The 23651-nt window shown below is 44.7% G+C and overlaps 1 protein-coding gene across 3 annotated transcripts in view; it reads right to left on the minus strand.

The window, feature by feature from the left end:
- HIVEP2 (HIVEP zinc finger 2) overlaps positions 1 to 23651 on the minus strand; it is a 420117-nt gene that overhangs the window by 20818 nt on the left and 375648 nt on the right. For all 3 annotated transcript variants that reach the window (XM_069235113.1, XM_069235111.1, XM_069235114.1), the window contains 3 exons: positions 9155 to 14832; positions 8295 to 8440; positions 3765 to 3940 (listed from right to left, as the gene is read on the minus strand). In XM_069235113.1, the coding sequence (XP_069091214.1) occupies positions 3765 to 3940; positions 8295 to 8440; positions 9155 to 14635 (5803 nt within the window). In that variant the 5' untranslated portion in view covers positions 14636 to 14832. The remainder of the gene's footprint in view (positions 1 to 3764; positions 3941 to 8294; positions 8441 to 9154; positions 14833 to 23651) is intronic.

Below are 23651 nucleotides of genomic sequence, written 5' to 3' on the forward strand. Positions count from 1 at the left end.
AATGGGGCTGTGGATGAGAGGCTCGCAGGGGACTCTTTGGTTTCTTTCATTATTCATCAGTCTGAAACCGAGCCATAGGGGGGGCCAACAAAAGCACTTTCCTTCAGCCCATGGACGCCTGAGCATTTCTCCTGTAGTGCATGCCTGTTGTTAACATCATTCACCAGGACGCTGCAAAATGTGCACGAGAAATTCTCATATGCTCCTCTGTGCAGTTGGCAGGATTTTGTAGCAGTCCGGCACTGGAAATAAGCTCCTCTCTGTGCATGATGGAGGGTTGTGAAGGCCCCACAACTTGCAAACACACCACCATGAGACAAGGGGGTGTTGCAGTGGATAACTGGCTAGGCACTTGTGATAGTGGACTAAGAGCTAAAAGCAACCTTGGAAAATGCATTCATACCAGCCCCATATTGTAGAGGGTGAGCGTAGCAAGCGAGTCCGTCTATTATATTTGTGGGGGTGGGAGCTAATTATGCTAGCATCTAAAAAACAATTGTGTGCATTCCCTCAGGGTTCTGTGGCAGGGTGGATAGCGTGTCAATTCATCCCTAAAAACAGCTCCTCGCATTCTAACTCTGCTGGGGGTTATCTTCTGTCCAGTCTAGCCCTTCTTGGGATAAGTGGATTTTACGGATGTAAGCTTCCTTCATTTGGACCAATTAAATGGCAGTAATAGCTTAGCCAGTGGTTACAGGGATAAGGTGAGCCAGGGAGCTGCTGAGGCTCCCCTGTAGACAGTTGGGCCAGGCACGGAGACAGTGGATGATAATGAATTTACATGAGGAGTCACAAAGTCTAGTACAGAGATCCCTAGATGGCTTAGCTGTGAGGAGAGAGAGTTTATGGAATCCTTCTTCCACGGTAAAATCTTGAAATAATGAATATTTACAGCAACCAAGCAGAAACAGAAAGATATATTATTGCAACAGCAAAAGTAAAAACCCTCTGTTTATGCCACCTTCTTCATCTATAAGTAAGATGTTTGAGAATGTCACTTCCTCTGGCTCTGTAATCTGTAGCGCCTTACTGATGCAGGGTAAAGACAGCACATAACCTGCTCACCACTGCTGTGCAAAAGCAATACGTTTATTTTTTCTTTGGAATTTTGGCCTGATCTGTGCTCGTAGGGGGAAACATCCTGAACAACTAGGTCTAAACCACTACTTGCCTGAACCACTACTGCTAAACAACTAAAAAGTCTCTACAACTAAGTACTGAACAACTACTGTCTAAACAACAATTGTGCCTGAATAACAATTGCCTGAACAACTAATTTTAAGGTAAGGTTTTCCTTTTGGTTTTTATGGTTTATTAGTTGTTTAGAATATATATATATATTAGTTGTTCAGGCAATTGTTATTCAGACACAATAGTTGTTCAGACAGTAGTTTTTCAGTACTTAGTTGTAGAGACTTTTTAGTTGTTTAGCAGTAGTGGTTTAGGCTATAGTTGTTTAGGACCTAGTTGTTCTGTCACATATTCCTCGTAGGTGCCCGCTAGGATGGTTCGGAGCACGCTAGTTTCAGGACACAGCTCAAACTGTGAAAAGAAGTCCCAAAACAAATATGAAAAGGATCACAGGGAAAAAGAAAAGTGTAAAAAGTGCGTGAAAAGGAAGCCACTGGCTTTCCGGGTAGGAGACATGTTGTTGGGAAAAGGGGGTTTCAAGGTTCCTCCAAAAAGCAGTGATCTTCAATGCTTTTAATTCGGGTTTGTAAGGAGTTCCAATGCTTTTGAACCCTCTCTGGCCACAGATTTGCGCGGGTCAGGTCGCTGCTCTCCAACCTATAGGGAACAGGGTCAGACTGGCCTCTAGGGAAATCTGGAAAAGCTAGAAGGTCTGTGGCTATCACTGTGTGTTCGATGGTCTTTCGCCTGTTTGTGGGCCTGTTTTATGGTCTGCTGGGCTGGCTTTTACTGCTGACTTACCTGATATTTCAGCAAGCACAATTGCATGCAGTCTGCCATACCTTACAAAACACCTATACAGTGTGTTTAGCAGTTTAAAAACAGACCCATTTGCAGAATGTGGGCACTTATTTAACTAAGGGATTAGTTAATGGGGCCCATTTTATTTTGGTACCAAACCTATTTTCGGTACCAGTGCAGCCTTGACAGTGAATTACAGAACTTGAGATAAAGACATATACAGTGCACAAACAATGCAACTTAAATGCTCACACTTGTTAATGAACCACTGGCACTACCTTGAGCAAGACGTTCCCTTATTTATGCCATTTCTGAAGGACATCAACTTTATGCAGAGCAATCAAACCCTGTTCTGAAAGAGCAATATGATCCGAAACCCTAGACAAAGTCACCTCTGCACGAGACATGGAATGTAGAGGTGACCTTACCTAGGGCTAATGGTGATCTAATCCAGAGGGGACATAATCCAGCACTCCAGTCTATACTGCTCTTCTCTAGTGGTTAGTTTGTGTAACAATGAGTGCCAGGGCCGTCATCAGGAGAACATAGCAGCTTGAATCATCCATTGCCTCTACTAGCGCTGCCAGTTACAGTACCAACACAACTACTAACCACCACGCTCATACATGTGTGACAACTCCCCGCCTGTCCAGAATGCCCCCCACACCCATACATAAATATCAACCAGGGCATGCTGGCTTCCATGGAATACATCTACACAAACTCCATTGACCTGACACCAGTATCCTCAAACTTATGACGCCATCTTACTTCATTGTCCGTGCCAAACTACTCACAATGGGATTCACAACTGTGCCGGTTCCAGAGCTCAAGAAGTGCAATGAACCTACCACGATGCACTGTTGTGCGATCATGCAGCAGGGTGTTAAACCACACCAAAGGCAATCAATTATTGGTTGTTCCTTTGTCTTTGACTTGGTGTAGTATTCTCCTGCTTTGTGGCTATGTTTTTGCTGTTCACCTACCTCATAAATTACATAGACAAATACAGCTGCAGGTCAACACTTTTGGCACTCACTTCAAGTTGGGAAAAATACAATTGGATTTATACCACAAGCAGTAAATGCTATTACCCCAGGGTGAGGTTATTACCACATGTAGTAAATACCTTCTACCACCAGCTTGCAACATCAAAATGAGGCATACCATGCTGAATCTCTATTTAACACCGCAAATAATGCATCTGTTCACTCCTTTTCCCAATAAATTTTAGCAGCTTTGACCTGCCAAAATCTATCTGGGAAAAACCACGAGGGTGTTATAATTTTTACACAACTCATAATTCCTATTCCTGTGCAGACACGTTTGCACTGGGATCGAATATAGCACTTAACTTGTCATGAGGCCCTATGTGTTTTATCTAGCTTTTTTGCAGAGCTCTAAAGGTGGACTCCCTCCAAATAGCTACTGAATTCTCCATCTAGAGAGTACTTCTCATCCACACAGATGCCCAACTTACTTACTACAGACTGGCCTGAACATCCTCTGTTGACATGCATACCGCCCTGAATGCGTCTGAAGTTTAATCATTTTCCTCTGGTCACAAGTTAAAAATTGCTCTTAATCTTTCCGATAGTCTTGGGTGTGATACCATTAATGATGTCAGTACCATCAGCTAAACCAGCTTGTTTCCAGAGCTCATTTCCACCATGTTGATCTTGGGTATGTTTCAAACGAAGAACATGGAGGAGATTAACAGATAGTCCACTTTTCCTTTGAAATTTCTGCTCACTGTATGACAATCCCAAAACCATCTTGGCTCAAGGAGTGCAAATAAGATATCTCGTACAGTTAGATGAAGGGTACTGTACCTTTTGTTTTGAAGGCAAAATTGCAGAGCTTGCAGACGTATGGCCGGACATCAGTGTGAGTGCGGATATGCTTCTTCAGCATGCTTGGTTTCTTGCAGCGGATTCCACATTCTTCACAGATGTACTTGCCTCGCCCACGACCTCTCACGTATATGTAATCCTCGTTAGATTTGAAGCTGTTGGTAGTAACGATAAAAAAGATACATTTGACTACTTGTTTTACTTAATTGTTCTAATGCATATATAAACACGCCTCTGTGGTAGGCGTTTAGACCCTAAAGAGAACACTTGAACATTCATTCTGCTATGGTCATGCCGAACAGTTATTGCATCTTTACAATTCTATTGTTGTGATAGAAATGTCCCTCGCATGGTGATGCCCTGAGTGCCCCAGCGGTGGTGATATTTGGATCCTTGGTAATGAAGTTTGGTCATGGGTGAACACAGATCATGCATGTGTGGTAATACCTATGCCTGTCTCATGGGCTGCAGTCTACTTAGACCGAGAGGGGCATCTAAAACGTTACCCTAAAGTGGAATAACGTCATAGTCTTTACCTGATGTTAACTAGCACAAGCGTGGTGGTAGCAGCATACTATGTTTATAGTGATCAGTAGACTGAACAGGTCAATTTTACCTGTGTCACAGAGTGGTGCATTCTGGCCTGTCCTGGTAAAATACCACTGCTTTGTGCTTAACTTGACCCTTGGCCTGCACTGGGGAATGTGCAAAAATGTACGTGCACCTCAGAGATGGTACAGTGCATGAGGAATACCATGAGCAGTTGCGTGTGCATGCGAGGATGTATGCATGATTGGGAAATGGTACTGAATAGGAGGAACAGGACAAGCAGTTGCATGTGCGCACAAAAAGGTACGTGTGCCTGAGAGATGGAACAGTGGAGGAGGACTAGCACAGCAGTTGCATGTGAGTGCTAGGATGTGCATGCGGGAAGGTATATAATCGTGACCCAAAGAGGACTGTCACCTTGTTCATGCTGCCTGGGATGCCCCTATGCCAGGTGGGAGCCGTGATGAAGAGAAAGTGCCATCACGCTGTATGTGCTGCAGGGACCCTACCTGTGTGTCAGGAGGAAGGATCTGTGAAGACGAGTGCCATCACCCTGACACCACATAAAGTGGAGAAGACACCATGGGCCATGGCCTGTGAAGAGCGAAAGCAACAACTTCAGCTCCCCGGTCCAGGAGTATTGAAGAGCTGCCCCTGGACCCCATGAGAGGCTTACCGCTTTGCAGGAGTGCCAAGGATGGTGGATGCCGTGTCTGCAGCTTCCGGCCACCTGGACAGCACAGGGTGGCTGAGAGGCATCTGGGGACTCTGAACCACCGCCCCACAAGAGCATGTAAGACTGACAAAAGCGGGCTCCGGTTATATGTGCAGCTTATGCTGTGCCGAGGAGGTTTTTATTTTTACCACCCTGAGCTTTGGAAATTCTCTGAACAGTAGAGGAAGACATGTTGGAAGGGTCGATTATAAGCCAGGAAAAAGTGGGACTGAGGAGGAGGCAGTGGAAAGCCCTTCCCGTAGATAAATTTGCAAGTCTGTTTACAGGTGGGCCTTTTTCATTCCAGCAGACCCTCGCAGAGTGCCCATCTAATGAAGTACTTCTTGTTCGGGATTGTTTTTGGATACTACAAGTTTCCACCACTGTCAGAGGTAGCTGTTCTGCTTATTCAAAGGCCCCTAGTCACATCATCTCACGTTGATGGGTAGTATGTCAAAATTGATTTTCTGCTCATCAGTGATTTACTTCTCTAGGTGTGATGTGTTGAACCGACTTAGGGCTACCATGAACGTTGCTCAGTCTTGGAACGGCAACACTTCAACTACAGAATGTGAGCACTTTCAGCACATCCCAACATCAGTCCGCAAGAGTCCCATTATTTAGCTGAGTTTTCTCACTTTTTCTGCCTTGAGGTGTGGGCACTGGGGTCGATTCCCAGGGCTATGCCCTGTTCACTGCAATATGGGGGAGTTTATTTTTTAAGTAAAGTATTGTGTATAGCTGTTCAAATCTAGAACTAATATGCTTTTCCAGTACCTCCCCACAGGTAATGTACTTAATGTTTAAGGTTCTTTACACAATACCTGGATTGGACGTTTTTGCAGGTTACCTGGGTTGTTCTAATTTTTTGCACAGCGCGTTATTCATTATGTTAGGGACATGTATATGTCTTATTTTACTTTTAGAAGTTCCTGCATCATACTGATGCCAACTTGCTCGCTCCTTTCACAGTCAGGCCTGTGATTGTCTGCCTTAGGGTGGGTATCCCCAAACAAGCAAACGTCCCACAAGGCACCAGGTTAACAATTATACCAAACCAGGAACAATCTTTGGTGTTTACTGTGACAGTTCTTACTAGGCCATCCACGCCCAGGCAGGGTTAGTCAAGGAAGGGGCACCCGTTATCCAACAGGTGACCTACACTGCCAGTTGCCTGCACATCATGCTAACCTCCGCCACTGAATACCGTATGACACAAGGAGGTGATACAAAAAGGTTTAATACACATCATCTGTATGTGTTGTCACATTTTCAGCATGGTGAGGCCTGTGTCAGTTGCACTTCTACAACATAAAAAACACCCTTTCCAATGGTTTTGTGGATATATGAACATGCTTACTTTCTTATGCCCCACCTGTATAGCTTATTTCTAAAACAGGGCACAAGTCGGGGGTACACGTGGGTGGACACGTCCACCTACTAATTTCACAGGGTGGACGCCATCCCCCTGCCAAGAAGTTGGGTCCCAGTAAAATAATTGTCCCGGTGTAATTTGCCAACACCAGGGCATAGCAGCGTCTGCACGTTGTCTATTTTCCCTTCACAGCAGCAATGTGCAGGCAGGAAGGGGGTGGGATTCATGTTTAAAATTCCATTTGGCCCCAAAACAAAGACGGAATTTAATGGGCCATCAGCTCTCCTGCTGTTTCACAGTGATCCTGGCTGGGAGCTACCAGAGCCTCACACAGGTGCCAAAGCAATTTAGAGGAAACAAAGGCACAGGTTATCTTTTCACAAGTACTTAAAAGAAGCTGCGATTTGGAGGCAAGCTTTTGACTTTGTTCAGTTGCTGTGCATATGTATGCACTTTAAGAATGTCTGATGCATTGGTCCGGACGAGTATTTACACACACACACAAATTTAAATTGCACTATTTTTTTTAATGAATTATTTTATAGTGCGACTCATTCCGATTAGGGTGTATGGGTGCTTTACATCACACACACACACACACACAGTAAAATATTAATAAATCATACATGTGTAAATCAATGTGCAGGATGTAATTGGAATTATATTTATATATCGCTTATTACTCCTGACAAGGCATCAATGCACTTCTTATCGAGTTGCACGCTACTGTGAAGTGAGGATTACAATTTGTACGAGTCATATGTCTTTCATAGATGACTGTGCTATATTAGAAGGGTTGTGCTATAAAGAAGGGTAGCAGTTTATGAACTGCAGGTAACACAAGGATCTGTGTTAAAATCCGTAACCCAATTTCCTTTTTACATATAATAAAAATCTGTCATCTGCATTTACAAGGTGTGCTTTGCAGAAAACACATTAACCATCTATGCCACTTTGAATCAAAACTGTGACTAGACAAAACTTTGATCTCTCCAGCAAGTGCATTAACCACCAAGGTTATCTAACCATTACTATTATTCCACAAGATTTACCAGACACACAGAGATCTGTGCAGCAGGTGCCTTAAACCCAATAAGATATTTTAAAATGTAATCCTAGCTATCAATTAAGCCAGATTTAATGTCACTTTCTCCTTGTTGCCAATTTTTTGTAGCAGTTTTTTTTAAAGATATAAATTGACTGTCAGACTACTTTCCACAAAATCAAATTGGCCTCGGAAGCACTGTTTGCTCCTAAGCAACACTCGGGTTGACATACTTTTGCTTTTATTACACGAGAGGGCCCCCTCCCGCTCCTGTTGGATTTTTAACACAGCTCTTGGCAAAGGGTATGATCATGCAACGAGGGAAGTGGTTGTTTTCAGGGGTATCACATCGAGTAGACATTACCAAAATCTCACTGAGGGTTAAGGGAGCTGTTACACCGTCAGAGGGCCAAGACAGACTGTAGCACCCAGGCCAATGCAGACTGTAGCACCCACAGACAGATACTAGAATGAGACGACGGTCATTGCAGCATCACCTGAGAATTTGTAGTTTCAGTCCAGATTTGAGGAATAACAGCAATATGGTACCAATATGGCTAATGATTAGCTCCTCATAGTAGAGGAGATCTTCCATCTTCGTGGCACACAAATATGCAGGGACATGATATTACAAAAAGGACAAGGCTCATTCTGACTACTGCCCTGTCTATATGGTTAGGACCTTGGCACCACACTGAAATATAGCCTGATCAAAAGAGATGCAAGTGAAGGTGCTAAGATATAGTCTTAAAGGGGAGTCCCCGCTGAAACAAAGGAACAAAAAATTAATGTTGGCTGAACATGGATAACTAGATATTTCCTTACCCTCCTTCAAAGATTTTGATTCTTATTGGTTCCATCTGTTTCGATGTCAGCTCTTTGTCTCCAGTACCATCTCCTCTTGATCTTTCTTTTAAGTTGCCCATTGACTTCTTGTCGAGTTTGCTCAAATGGGATGATTCGGGTTTAAGCTTAAGGAACAGCAGTGCAGAAACATTAGATATATCATATTACAACAAGCAAATTCGTTAAGGGGAAGGGAGTAACCACCTTACATGCTTTTCCACCCACCAGACTGAAACTACATTTCTTTGCTAAAGAGAGGAGGAATAGCCAAATCAAAGGACACCAGGGAGGGGAACATTGTTGGCCGAGATGACACTATCCAGTGTCCCCTCAGAAGCTAAATGGGTAGTATTGCCTTATTTAGCAAATTTATTCATCACAGCATTTCCGAGTTAAGCACAATAATTAACCAGAGGCACAAACATATTGATGAGATTTTTGTATATCATTCTCATTGGTTTCAGTATTGTTAGCTTACTCTATTAAGTGACTCCTGCACATAAAAGTACATCTGATACAAAGGGTGGGAGAGTAAACCAGTTCAAAAGATTGAAAATAAAGACTCACCAATATGTCTGTTTGGCAAAGAACTAGTACAAATGCATGACATAATGAGCCAACTCTTTGAATGCAAAGACCACATCTGCAGAACCAAAAGGTGTTTCAGTCTTCATGCCTACTATACTAGTGTAAACAGCTGAGATGCCAAACAAGAGATACCACTCATGCAAACGGTGGGTGGGAACTGCGGCTACTGCATTAAAAATCAGGTACAACAAATACATGTGTGGATGCAGTTTGTATATGCTGATTAAAATGTATCAATGAACTTTCTTTACCTGGCCATACTGTTGTTTCCATGTGCTTGATGATGTTAACTTGCCGGTCCCCGGCCGGTGCATCACTGTCATTGTATAAATTTCAATGGTGTTTCGTTGCTTCGACCTCAGCAGAGCTAGTGTAGTCCTGGTGTTGAGCCCAGATGGATTGAGGTTACTTGGACTAATGCACCAAGAAGTATAGACAGATGACTTGAGTGTTTCCTGCTGGACATGGTTGGGTTTTGTATAATTTAGGAAGCACCAGCTGACAGTTGTAGTGGTGCGGAGGCTGGGGAACTGTAGAATATTTTGTATGTCTAGGGCATCAGTCAGTAGAATAGTTGAGACCACAGCTGTTTCATTCAGGCTGGTATTAGGCGTATTATATGGTGACATGCTGCAAGGAGACTTCTTTACCTTAGGCTGATCATCTTGCTCGAGTTCACATGGCGTTGATGAGGATCTCTGTGGACTCAGGCTCATGTCAGAAGCTGTTTCTTCATCATCAATATCACCTGGAGACATTCTACCCTCAGGCGTGTCACTGAAATCTTCGTCTTGGGACTTTGAATCAGATCTAGAAAGCTTCTCCTGGTTCGATGGGGATGGTTCTGCAGTTTGCAAGCTTGGGGGCAAAACCTCCTGCAAAGGGAATGGAGACAAGGAGAGGGCAGAAGTTATGGTGTCTTTTGATACAGTAGTGCGGCACTGTCGAACCAGCAGAGGCTTAGGAGACCTTAGCAGACCCTTTTTGACATCAGTGTTGGTCAGTTCTACTGCACTAAGTTCTTCAACAATTTGCCCATACATTTTCTCGTCCTTGACTCGTTTCTGTTGTTTGGTTTCTACAAAGAGCTCCAAGCTGCTGGCTGGGGAAAGCATACGTTTACTTCCCCCAAGGGTAGAAGCAGCATCAGTACTTGATGCCAAACACAGTGGGATTGCAGTGTCCAGCCCAAGGGGTAAAGTGCGTGGAACTTTCCATAAAGGATACTCTTCCAATCCGCTATGCTGACCAAACATCTGGGCAATATTGATCCCCATTCCTCGCATAGCTGCAGTTGTTGCCAATGTCCGTTCAGATGTATTTGCAGCCACTTTACAGATCACAATCGATGGGCTGTGGGTCTGAGCATGTGTAGCAAGAATCTGTGAAATACTTGTGTACATGATGCTAGCATAGGATGGCACATGAGTCTGAATTCTAACAGGTACAACAGCTCCTGATAGAGAATGGAGTGTTCCTCCGAGCTGCGGTACTAATGCTGTTTGTAATTGCTGGTCAGCAGTGTTGTCGTTTGATGCACTGGTGCGATCCATTTGTATACTGGCATGGTTATTTCTAACATGTGGCAAAGCTGTTTCTGAAAAACCTTGGTAAGGTTTCTCCTGAGAGGGCGGGTAGTTACCAATTTTCTTCCCACCTTGTTCTTTCATGTGCTCCGGATGATAGCCAGGGTGATGTTCTTTCTGCAGAGAATGCACCGGCGGGTGCTTTCCATAAACCTTTTGCAGCTGTTGTAGCTGATGATGGAAATGCCTTTGTAAAGGGTCTGCACATGATTGCCACAAAACAGGATGTGGAACTGGTAGATGGGCCAAACAGACTGCAGGGTGAGGCAACTGGAACAAAGTGCTGTGCAATGAGGGAAACTGGACTTTATCTTGATGTGCAAACGTGTGTTGCTGCTCGGTTGAGTATCTGCTAGAAATATAAGGTGCTTGCGGCATGAATGTGAGCCTTGTAATGTCCTCACTGGTACTGTATTTGGAGAGATGTGAATAGTATGTTGGGCTGCTACTAGATTGTGCAGGTGGGCCATCAGCCTGCCTTGTGGACTCCTCAGACAAACTGGAATTCTGCAGTCCAGACGAGGTTGAGGAAGAAGAGGAGGAGGAGTGATGCCACGCAAGCTGTGCAGACCGACGACTAGACTGTGTCTGATCCAGCTGCTCTTGCTTAATATATTGTTCCACACCTTGATCAGTCTGAGGACTTTCTGGGGAACCACTAAAAGAAGCTTGGCGGACGAGGAAGCATTTTTTTCTCTCGCGACATGGGGATAACGTTGCAACAGTCACCCCTTGAGATGATGCATGTGTCAGATTGCCGTAATCAAAAGACTTGCTCCGTATTTCTGGGATTTCTGTAGGATAGGGGCAAGGCATCTGTTCTGATGAGCTGCGTCTCATTTCTTTCTGATGGTGGTGACCTGGAACAGAAAGGGAATAGGAGCCAGGTGGCACACTTAAAAACTCCGCCTGCTTCCCAAACTCATCTTGCTTCATTGGAGAAGTAGATTTGATGTTCTCTTCCCGGTCAAAGGACATTGATAAACTAGAACTGTGGGACAGATTGCTCTCTTGGCTAGGGCTACGTGAAAGACTAGCTGTCCCAGCAGATTCAAAGCTAGATTCTCCAGATGAATGCTCAAGGTCTGCAAGGCGTAAACGCTTCTTTTTTGGTGGCAGTTTTTCTGCAGGAAGCTGAGACAGAGTTTCACTTCGCTGTGGCCACTGGAACTCTTCATTTGGTTTTTCTTGTTCCTTAATGGGTGGTTCTGAGATTTTCTCTGGTTTGTCCGGCTCCTCTGTCACTCGGATCTCAGGTACTTGTATGTTATGCTGTCGAACAAGCCTAGGGGGCATGTGGTATGTTGGCTGTTGAGGTGGGGGTGGGTTACCAGCACCTTCTGTGTGCTCAACATTCTGAGTCCAGTCTGGATTCATCGGGGAGTCTGCAATTTCGCTATCACCTGCCTCTGAAGATGAGTAAGGTTTATCTTGCTGGCAGGCAACAAGGTCTGCAGATTCTGATCTTTCAAAAGAGTTTGGCCTGCTCAAAGAGTTTGTATGCTGAATTACAGAAATCACATTTCCCGGCACCTTTTTGTTTCCTGTGTCTACTGTCTTCTCATGGTCTGTGCTGATGAAAGACTCCTCAGGTACAGGACTTGCAGACTGTGGGCGCGGTCTGCAGGTTTCAAATCGCTCTAACTGTCCATGGACTGGTGAATCGACTCCACCAGCACCAAATGCACTTCGCATTGCATCACGGATTTGGGATTTTAAATCGTAATCGGATGATGCTATGCCAGTAGCAGGCACACCGGTTCCGCTGCAGCACAACATGGGAGCATCTTCTTCATCACCAACACTCTTCTCTTTCCTGCGTTTTCTTGTTTCAAACATATTCCCGTATCGGGATGTCAATCCTTGTGATGAAGCAGTCATATCAAACCCGTATTCTCCAGCATGCCTCATGCCACCCAGCCACTGTACTTCCCTGTAACCATGCTTCTGCACTTCAGATTCATCCCATCGTCTGTGGGACCTTCCAGAAGTGTCATAATCATAGACTACCCTTTCACCCATAGCTAGCTTCTTTTCCATGTAGGATGGACCCCTTTCATTAATGGCAGACCTGACAGAGGAAACACTACTTCTGCCTATTCTGCCATAAGGTTCAGAGTCCGAATGTCCTTCCTGTACTGAGGGTAGCTCAAAAGCGGCTTGTCTGCGTAACATTCGCTGAGAGGGTATACCTCCTGCCCCAGGATAAAAAACATCATCAGAACCAGTAATCCTCTCATCAAAGGAATGACTTCCTCTCATTGAAAGTGGGATACTCAAATTGGTTGCTGAAGCAGTAGGCATGGAATTGCTCCGGATGAGCGGCGATGTTTCTGAAGGTGCTTCTAAAAGTGTTGTGGCATTACCCTGGTGACTTTCAGAAAAAAAGACGGCCTCACCTTTGCTGGGTTCCATCGCAGTATGGGATTTGCAAGATTCAACACTGTGGCCACTGGATAAAGAGCTAGATTTGATGGTGTTAAACCTTCCTGGATCAAGTGCACCTTCTCTGCCTGCACTTAGCTGAGAGAGACGTTCTTCCATTGCCTTGACATCTAATGTGGGATTTATAAGTGTTTGTGGCTCCACAGTGCCTTCCTTGGAAATGGTATCACCATCCAGGCTTCCTGTCGTCACAGCAAGTGCAGCTCGTGGACTCAGCCGGCAGTACTTCCCAAAAATAATTTCTTCATAGGACATGGCATTTGTGTTAGGAGGGCTGATTTGCTGCTCTGCACTTTCTGAGCGAGAAAAGTACCCAGAATCGGTGCTACCTTTGCTGTGAGGGCTCAACAGGTTCAGGGACTGCTCAGAATCTTGTCCTTTCTTCTCCTTGTCTGACAATTTTAGTGCAAGTTTCTGTTTTACGGTGTGAGACTCGTCTGTCTTACTAGTCAGCAATGGATTCTGCATAACTTCAGATGCTATGTACGGTGCCCTTTCAAGTGGCAGGTGAATCCCGCTTTTTGGGATGATCAAAATTGGAACCTTCATTGACCCACCTAATTCTTCAGTCGATCCATGAAAGCTGGGATCAAATGCTTCACCAAGCTTGTTAATCATATCTATTGGGATGTGCGGACTGGGGCTCAGTTGCCCAGACCCTTCCACGAACAGTATTCCCTCTTCGTCAGTGTCAGTGCTTTGATCGCCATCAGATGCTATATCTGCTTCCACGTCAATGCATGCCGCCTCCAGGTCTAATCGAGATACAGAGGCATCTGTGAAAGGAACTAGACCTGCTTTGATTGCATGGGCGTGAGACTTCCTGTGCTTGTATAAATTGCTCTTTGTCTTGAAAGAAAACCCACAGGGAATGCAAGGGTATGGCCGTTCACCTGTATGGGATCGAATGTGTTTTTTCAGTACACTCGGTTTGGCACAGGCCCTTGTGCAATATGGACAAATGTATTTACCAGGCTTTTTGGGTTTTTGCTCTCGCTTGTGAGCGTCTTCCAATTGTTCAATAGATTTCTGTGAATATTGGCTGTAGGCTGAGTTAATGCTGGAAAGCTTCTTTCTGGAATACACACCACCCTGGCCATGCACCTGAAAGGGAAAAATGTCCTCTGAGGCACCTGTGGGCAAGTGTCCAGGAAATGGCCAAGCATGTCCTTCAAGGCTCTGATGTGGCTTTGTGCTGTGCACAAACCTCTGGTGCAAGACGTGTTGAGGAAAAGAAAGTGAGTGCCGATAAGAGTAAGAGCTTGGGCGATGATGGACATATTGCTTCTCAAGGGCTTGCTGTGCAGCTTCGATAGGTGGCACAAGTTGCCCTGAACTAAAAACTTGTGCTGGGGCTGTGCTTCCAATTTTCTCAGGATCTATTTGTAACTGCCTCTGTCCCTTTTGATCATCGAAAGTGCTCACTGGATTTACAGGCAAATGTTTCTGTCGCCATCTACTCGTGATTTTAGTCGTTTCTCTAGGCATTGAGGTAGCTTCCTGCCCTATGGCTGTCTCCCCAGTGTTCATCTTGTGACACAAGACAGTAAGTGCTAGTTCACTGGAAAGGTGGGCAGACTCATGGAGTGCGTTTAAGGTGGCGCCTTTTAAAGCTTGGTTGCTCCCATAGTGTCCAAGCCCTGTCAGGCCTGCAGCCTCATCCTTGTCTTTTGAGCTGTCCACACAATAGTCTGTAGGCATTAGATTACTGAGTATAATGATTTCAACATAACTAGTGTACAGTTCTTTTCACTGTAGAAACTCTCACAGTTTGTCATGACTGATTCATTTCTCATTGCATGGAGCTGCTAAGTGCTGAAATGTTGGATGATCCAGAAATGGTCTTGCTGATCAACTACAGCAGGGCACTGTCGTCCCACCAAGAAAAATGAAATTGCCTACAAAGAGAAAGAGAAAAAAGAAATGTCATAAAGACACTGACTTACACATTTTACAAGTTTTACATTTTTCACACAACTTGAAATACGGTACTTGGAGAAATATCAGCAGGCTTCAAATACCATGGCAGAACACTAAAAATGTGAAGCAGCACAGTCCTGTCTAGCATTTTATTAACATTAAATATAGACATTTATTGAAATAAGGTTAGGGATATCTTAGTTAGGAAAACTTTATTGTTCCTATACAAAACCAACAAAAACTACACAAACGTTAGCAATTCTAAAGTTATAGCTACAACTTAAATTTATAATTTATGCACATCTTCAAATTACTATAACTCATGCACCTACATATCCAGTGTCACCTCACTCGCCACACCACATTAATTTTAACTTGCACCTCTACACCATGCAGTGGTTATACCCTTTCATATTACATCACTTATGCCATGTAAAACACTTATGACATCTCAAATTACATAATTTGTCATAACACAGCTCTTGTGTTACCCCTCCAAACTGAACAAGCTGTTGTTTTTCCAGTTATGATCAATGTCCTATTTGCAACTACTAGCCCTAAGTATAAAAGTGATAACTTATTTTTGTCTAAGTCAGCGGAAACAAGTAGGAGAATTATTTTGAGATCTTCAACTATGTCCCACCCAATTACTTCCTCCCCAGTATGCTTCTTACTCCACCCCAAAAAGGTCTCAGCCTGCAGCATCTGTAGGTTTTGTGGACAAAATCTCCTGGTTCTTAAACGCATCTAATGCATTCTGGGTAACTGATTCACATGAAGCGCAATAGTTTTTTGGGAATGAAGTAGATTTGATGCGAGTATTTAAGTTGAATGATACTGAACTGTGTGGCAATAGTTGCTTCTTTCACTCCCATCTCTACTTCTTGTCATTCTTCATCCATCAGTGTCCGCAAATCTCCCCAACAGGATTGTCTGAGGGTGTCAGATATGTCAGGCGTTTCAATCACCCATGAGCGCTGTAACATCAAGACCTCTATTGCTCCAAGTCACCGATCAGTAATTTTACCTCTCATGGCTTGAAGTCAGACGAGGGGGCTCAATGAGGTCTTTGATGTACCTTGTTAGGGTATGCTTGATCTCGGGGGACTTTAAGAATTGACATCTGTGCATATCATAATTTGTTTGGAAATTCTCAAAAGAGCACATAGTTGTTCCTGGCATCATGTTTCCTAGTCTAGCTGTGCCTATGATGTCCTAACCCAGACGCACCATGAAGCCTAGACTTGGACTTGGTTCAGCAGGTTACCCACCCACAAAGTGGTCTCTTTTGAATTTATTATGACAACCAATGCACCCCAGGGTCTTTCGCCACAGACATATCATGGTTGTCATTGCCATAGGAAGGTTTTGTGGGGGTCTATTGTTATACAGGAAATGTAATAGATTCGTATTTCCCATCCTCCATTTCTCTGTCACATAGGTTGGGTCCACTTGATGATCACTAAGCCACTCAATTAGAACAAGTGGGTAGTACAAAATTATGACACTGTCTGCTGAGCTGATTCCACCACAGAACTGAGACTTACAGATTTAACCATTCCAGATCGGTAGGGGTACCTCCTCTCCACAAGGACCTGCAGGCCATAGAGTTAAGCTGGATGAAGAACGTATATGGTATCTCGTCTGGGTAGGTTTAGAGTTGGTAGAAAAGATGAGGTAATGAGCCCATCTTAAAGATGGCAGACCTTCCATCAGAGATATGGATGTGGGAACTGATAAGCCAAATTGCTTTGTAGCTTTTTTTTATCTGGGAGACTGGACTTCAGAGTAAGAGCCCTGACTTTAGGGGTAAAGACACCAAATTATTGGAAACCTTTTGTAGTTATCATATGCCAAAAGCCTACTATAGTTCTCTTTCAGTGGCATACACTGGGAAGACCACGGACCTAGAAAGGTTGACCCTTATGCCACAGTACCTGCCAAAGACATGGAGTATCTGTAGAGCCATAGGACCAACTATTTAGGATGTTGTAGAAACATGAGCAAATCTACATGTAGGGATTCTCCGTCTGCTATGCCATGAGCCAATTATCACCTTTAATATTAATGTTTCAGCCTTTTGCTTCTGTTTCTTGGGCAAACGAACACTGTAAACAATACTGCAGCATACAGCATTTGTTTTACCAAAACTTTGTGTTGTTTTTTTTAACCTGAGCAATAACATGCGCTTGCGCATTGCGATGCAGTATGAAATTATATTGAAATACACCGGCACATCCCATTGGGCACAAACGGCTTAGGTTCCGAGACATCACCCACAACCCGTTCAACCCATACCATAATAGGACCACTACTTTTTCAATTTATAGGTGTGCTTCCCTGGACATCCACATTCTGCATCAACAGGTTCCTCCTGTTTAGCACACTAGTCCATTCCTGCCCTCCATACTACAATGGCGGGGGAAGAGGGGCACCGGATGGTTTCCAGTATTTGGCAATGTCACTTTTGGTGAGCAATGTCCCAAGGCCCCCTAGTGATCGGTCTCCTTTGTGGCCCCCTGTGTCACTCAGGATGCCCAACAAAGCTACTTTCGGTGAAGCTGGGATCAGGTTTCCCAGTACTTCTGTAAGTAAAGCAAATACCTATGTCCAATAGCGTTCTATTACAGGGTATCCCCATACCATGTGCCAAAAGTCCCCTTCACGTTCTGGGCATCCAAAAATAGGTGGGTGCAGGCATTCTGTGAGTTTTCCACAGCCGCTGGGGCATAACCTAGGTATGATGGAGGTATTTAAGTTGAATGAGGTGAAAGTGTGCAGAGATTGCCAGGGTACAAGGTGCTATTCATGCCTTCCTCCAGTCTTCATCGTCCTGGGACCCAGCCACCCCTCCCATCGTACTCATAAGGTCTGGGGAGTGGGTCAACAGTACTCTATAGATCAGGGATATCCCTCCTTTCCACAGTGGATCCATTAACAGATGCACCTCCAGCGGGTCATATTGTGGGGGCTTTAGCAAGCAATTTACACTAGTCCAGCAGGGCATGTCGGAGTTGTACATATTGATATAACTGAGATTTGTGTAAGTTAAATTGAGTCTGGAGGTCCTGGAAAAACTTTATGTGGATGCCTACCCATACGTCCCCCACCTTCAATATTCCTAATTGGTCCCATACCCGGAATCCCACTAATTATGCCACCTACTCCAGCCAGCAGCCCACTCAGAGAGGGGTCTCCAGTGTTACTTGTTGGTCCCACCCAGTCCACCTCAGCGCTGCTTTCTATGATTGAAACGCCAAACTGGTCATCTCCGTAGGCAAACCAGGGACAGCTCCACTCTAAAGAAGTCCAGGCCGCTCAGTGCATTCTCCCTCTGCCCCCCTCACCGAATGTAGGATCTCCCCATCCCTTGTGTAGCCAGTCATTCACCACCAGAATATGGGCAGCCCAATAGTAGAGGCAGAAATCTGCCATGGCAAGTCCGCCATCAAATGTGGACTGCACGTTTTTGCCAAAGGCAATTCAGAGGGCTTGTTTGTCCTTACGAACCTGCATATTTTCACCACTAAAGTATGGAACCAGCAATGTGGAATAAGAAGGGGAAAGTTCGAAAGCACATATATTATGCACAGAAGGATCATCATTTTGACCAGCGCTACTCTGCCCAAGACGTTGAAGGGCAATTTAATCCATCTCTCTGTGTCATCCGGGGTCCTAAGGAGAAGTGGTTGGAGGTTCAGGCTCCAGATTGGCCCTGGTCCAAAGCCATGTGCACCTCCTGATCTTGAAAGCTTAGCTAGCAAATTGGGATATTAGGCTGCTAGGTCTCGTCTCCATTGTTCCCCCGCAGGGGGACAAGGAGGGACTTGGTTCAGTTAAGCCACAGGCTGGAGGCAAATCCGAAGGTCTACAGGATGTGGATAAGGTGGGGGCCTGTCACGTCAGGGCAGACCAGGAACAGGAGCAAGGTGTCAGCATAAAAGGTGAGCCTGTTCTCTATCGCCAGTCCCCTGCCAAACCCCTAGACCCAGCGCACCCATGTTGCAGAGCCTCTATGGCCAAGATGAAAAGAAGTGGGGTATAGGTGGCATCCCAGCCTAGTCCCCCAGTGGATCGGAAACCTGGAGTGCCCGAGGGATTCACCCGCACTTGGGCCTGTGGTTCAGCATACAGGAAACAAATGTATGGTCTGAATCGGGGGCCAAATCCCAGTTAAGCAGAAATGCTCAATCTATGGAGCGAATAAGCATAAGTGCTATGGAGCGCTGCAGGGACTGAAACTGTGTTAAAGCCCTGTGGACCCCTCGGATACAGTGCCGTGTACCGCGATGTGGGATAAAGCTGTATTGGTCCGGATGAACCAGATGGGCCAGTAGGCAGAAGCGTTTTGCCAAAAAGAGTTTTACTTCAGTGTTTGTAAGGTGGATCGGGTAGTAAGAGGCACACCTGTGGGCCAACATGGCTTCAGGAGTACCGCGATTGCCACCTGGACCCTTTCTGGGGGGAAACAACCCTTATTGATAAACTCCAAATACATTTCCATAACATGCAGAAGGACTACTGGACAAGATTTATGCTAATATTCAACCAGGTAACTATCGGGTCCCGGGGTCTTAATACAAATAATATAATATTTACTACTTTTGAAAGGTTTTGAGCATAATCCTCAATTTTTCTTTCAAGTTCTTTTGATTTTAACCTTGGTCTTCATCCTTGTTATATCAGATTGATTAAATGATGGTGTTCAGTGGATGAATAACCAATTTTAACCTCTCTTTTTGTTTTTTGGTGGTGACTTTAAGCATTAAATTTTGTATAGTTGAACTTACCAGTCACTATTACAATAGTCCGGCTGAGAGCCCCCCACATCGGGGTGCCCACTAGGCATTGCAGTGCCGGTCTAGTGAGGAGCATTTCCAGATGATGATGCTAGTCATCCAAAGTGATGCTTGAGGGTTCCAGCTCCGGAGATCACAGGTCTCCCGGTTTGACTATCCTATTTGGAACAGTGTACCTATATTTAATTACAAATAATGTCAGCAAGGGCTTCTGCTTCCTCCTCTAGTGTTACCGGCAGGTCTAAATCATTCCATTTAGAAGTGGCCATTTGCGGCATGGGCATGTTCGCAATCAGCAGGCAGTCACTCTCTTGCTATGGTCCTCTGCCTGAGATCCATAGTACTCCACGAAGGCGAGGCTATCGCAAGGGCCATTGTTACCACCGTTGACAATGCGCAGGACCTTCCTGGACTCTGTATCCTACGTGGCTAATCAATATAGGAGCTTACTTAATTTAGTCTCTCATTCCTAAACCTGTCTAGTGGAGGCCATCCAACATTGACGACCCTGTCCCAGACAGAGCTGGCTCAAGGAGGCCCTATCCAGTGCTACACAATCTGCTTGGTCTGATGACACTGGTTACTGCGTTCAAGTGTGAGACTGGTGGCCTCAAGGTCTGTGATCTGCGTGTACTTCTCCCTGACTCGGATATAAGACAGTGTGATCCCCTTCATGGTGTCTTTGCAAGATGCCAATAATATCCTGGGAGACTCTACTGTCCCCGGTTGATTTCTACGAGTGCCTGTATTTTGCATAGCAGGAATTGGGGGAAATTGGCCTTTGATTAGAAACCATATGTTGAGGCGCCAAAAAGTCTGGATGCCAAAGTGAACTGTGACTGTAGCATGATAAAAAATGCTGTAGGCTGCTGATGCATGGGTGTAGCCCTGGATCCTTCCATTCCAGATTCTCCAGGCGTCACATAGTCCAAGACCATTCACCGAATTGTCCAACCCTTTCCCTGTTCAAGAGCATCTCCCGGAGGGTCAAAGTGAGTTGGAAGGGTCTATGATATCGTTGAAGTCTCCCCCAATGATCGTCGTGCTGTGGCGCAGGTTCAATATAAGTCCTTTAAGGTTCATCCTTGTGGATTTGAACTGTGAGGGGAAAATGTAAGCACTAAGCAAGTTATAGTGGACATCTTCAAGAATCAGATATCTCTTGAAGGTGTCCTGGGAGATTATGGAGACTGCCAGAGAATAGTCTTGTGGAGTAGGATTGCCACCCCTTAGATCCTCTGAATCCTGCATGATAAACTCTGTTGTAGTCATATCTGGCTAGGAAGGTGCCCATAAGATGAGCCTCTTGCAATATCAAGATTGCTGGTGCATGGTGAGGTGCGAACTGCATGGCAGCACCTCCCTTGATACAATATAGGAGGACATTTATGTTCCAAGTCACTACCTTAAAATGCATGTTGGTTGGGGAGTCATGCTGTAGGGTGTTGCAAAGTGTGTAAGTTCCATTTGTGCACCTGATGTGTCTTCCAGACACTGTCTGCAAAGCTGCGGTCGGGACATAATGGATCCAATCTGGGAGTGCAAGATTCCTGAACGTCACCCTGTGCAGCACTAAAACTGAAAGAAACAGACCAAGAAAACAATCCCTTGCCCTCCAACCCCCCCCCCCACTCCATACTTCCCCTCTTATAGATGCATCAGTCGCCCCCAAACTCACAACTCAATTAGAAGTTAGGCAGTAATTCAACCTACCCCACTTTCCCGCTCCCCATGTATGAAAGAATTACATATAGGATACAATGGTGCTGGCATGCATTGATGTAAGTTGTCATGTGGTTCCCGGCTGCACCTGCTTCCCCAGGCAATTTTAGTGTTCACTGCCAGCTGGCGTTAGGGAGTCCCTGGGAGTGTCAGGCTCTGTGGTATCTTTTGGACCTTCGAGTTCTCCTTCATATTCTGATGAGGGTCCCCGGTGCCCCCTCTGCGTTCTCTTGCAGCCCCTCCCCACCAGCCCTGCCTCGCCACCCCAGTACCATAATCCGATTAGTGCAGGAGCGAGCCGTTGTGGAATTTGGTTCAATGTGAGCTGGCACTGCTCTGTTAACCGTCAACATGCCTTTTCCAGGATATCAAAGTAATGTGATTTAGAGGTATGTATCAGGCAAAGTTCTGCTGGATACCGGCTTGAAACAGTGAAATGATTTTGGTTGCTGTTACACTTGGCATGTGTTTTTCCGGATGCTAATCAAAACAAGCATTGGCATAACCAATAGGTCTCGTTTTTGGGACCTTACAAGAGTTTAGCCATGCAGTGCATTACATTGGCAGATGGAACATACCATTGCTGACAGTGTGCAACCACTGGTGACCCCCTAGAAGGGTCACCCAAACATATCAGGAGTGTTCAAACAGTAATAGTGCAATAAGAATAATAGGTAGGCATGAATCATGGGCATAATTGCAATAAGGAGAGATCAATAAAACATTTACATTCATCGTGGAAACCCAATAGAAAACTTTATCAGCAATAAACTTTGTGTTTGTGCTTTCCTTCAAATAGTTGGCATTAGACTGCAATGCTCAGAACATGCCCTAGGGGGCACCACAATAAAAATAGCATTTGGAAGAAACATGGTCATGTAACCATAAAGTCAGCCCCATAGGGCATAATCACATGAAAAGAGAATGGCAGAAAGCAATGCACTGTCACCATAGATTCAGACCCTGGAGGGTGTAGTGCATTATACATTTTCAAGTCTACTAGAATAATATTGCAAACAAGGCCCTTAAAACACAAACTACTCCCAGCTGTAAAACAACAGTTCCAGCCATGAGAGAACTTAAAAAGGCAGTGAATGATGGGAGGGGTTATTATTTTGCCCCCCCCAACCTAGTGTGAGGACCAAGAGATGACCTAGACAGAAAGCACGTGTTGTGCTGAACATTTTCATGACAGTTCCATTGTCTTAGGACCACCACACGGTGAATTATGGGCAAAAATGTTTTGTAAATGGAATGCCCCTCAAAGCATTATGAGTCGAGTTTCCGAGTGCAGCACATATTGTAGTATCTTGACTGTAATGCTCAGAACATCCCTTGAGGACACCACAATAAAAATAGCATTTGGAAGAAGCACGGTCATGTAACTATATAGTCAGACCCTAGAGGACATAACAACATGAAAACAGAATGGCAGAAAATAATGCAGTGTAACCATATATTTATCCCCTAGAGTGTATAGTACCTTACAAATGTTCAGGCCTAATGGGCCTACTGCAATAATATCACAAACAAGGACCTTAAAAACAAACTACTCCCGGGCGTAAAACAAATGTTCCAGCAATGACAGAGCTTAAAAAGACACTGAATGGTGAGAGATTTTATTATTTTGGAGTCCGCCCAATCTAGTGTGGGGACACAGAGATGACCTAGACAGAAAGTGCACGCCGTGCTGGACGTTATGATGGTGGTCCCACTGTTGTAGGACCACCACAGGCCGAGTTATGGGGGGAAAAAAAATTGTGAAAGAAATGGCAAGAAAAGCATTATGGGATGAGTTTCCCAAGTGCAGTGAATATTGTGGTATTGGCTCTCCCGCTGTGACGGGTATGCTGCGTTGAGGATTTCTCTGAGGCTTTAAAATGCTCCAGTTTGTATATTTTTCAACTACTAAACTTGTACGTAAGTGGTACTCCTGTAAAACGCTCCTACGATCGCGCTATATGAAATTTGCCCCCCCAAAAAAATAACCGCAAAGAAACAATGGTATGCCCAAAAACAAGGAAGAGGAAGAAACAACTTACAGCCACGGAGCGCAAAGAGGCAAAAGAAAAAGGTAGTGCATCACACTAAGGTATATCGCCGATTGTGCAATATTTCATGTAACAGGGTCAGTCTCCAAGGTGGTAACAAAACAGTTTCAAGGCGGGACAAACATAAAGCATTTACCTATGAAATCAATGGAATTTTGAAAGGCACGCCAAATAACAAATGAGAGTGATAGGTGAGAGATGGGCGTGGTTAAATCCCAACGAGTA

The sequence above is a fragment of the Pleurodeles waltl genome, chromosome 5, assembly GCF_031143425.1.
Source record: "Pleurodeles waltl isolate 20211129_DDA chromosome 5, aPleWal1.hap1.20221129, whole genome shotgun sequence".
Classification (NCBI taxonomy): domain Eukaryota; kingdom Metazoa; phylum Chordata; class Amphibia; order Caudata; family Salamandridae; genus Pleurodeles; species Pleurodeles waltl.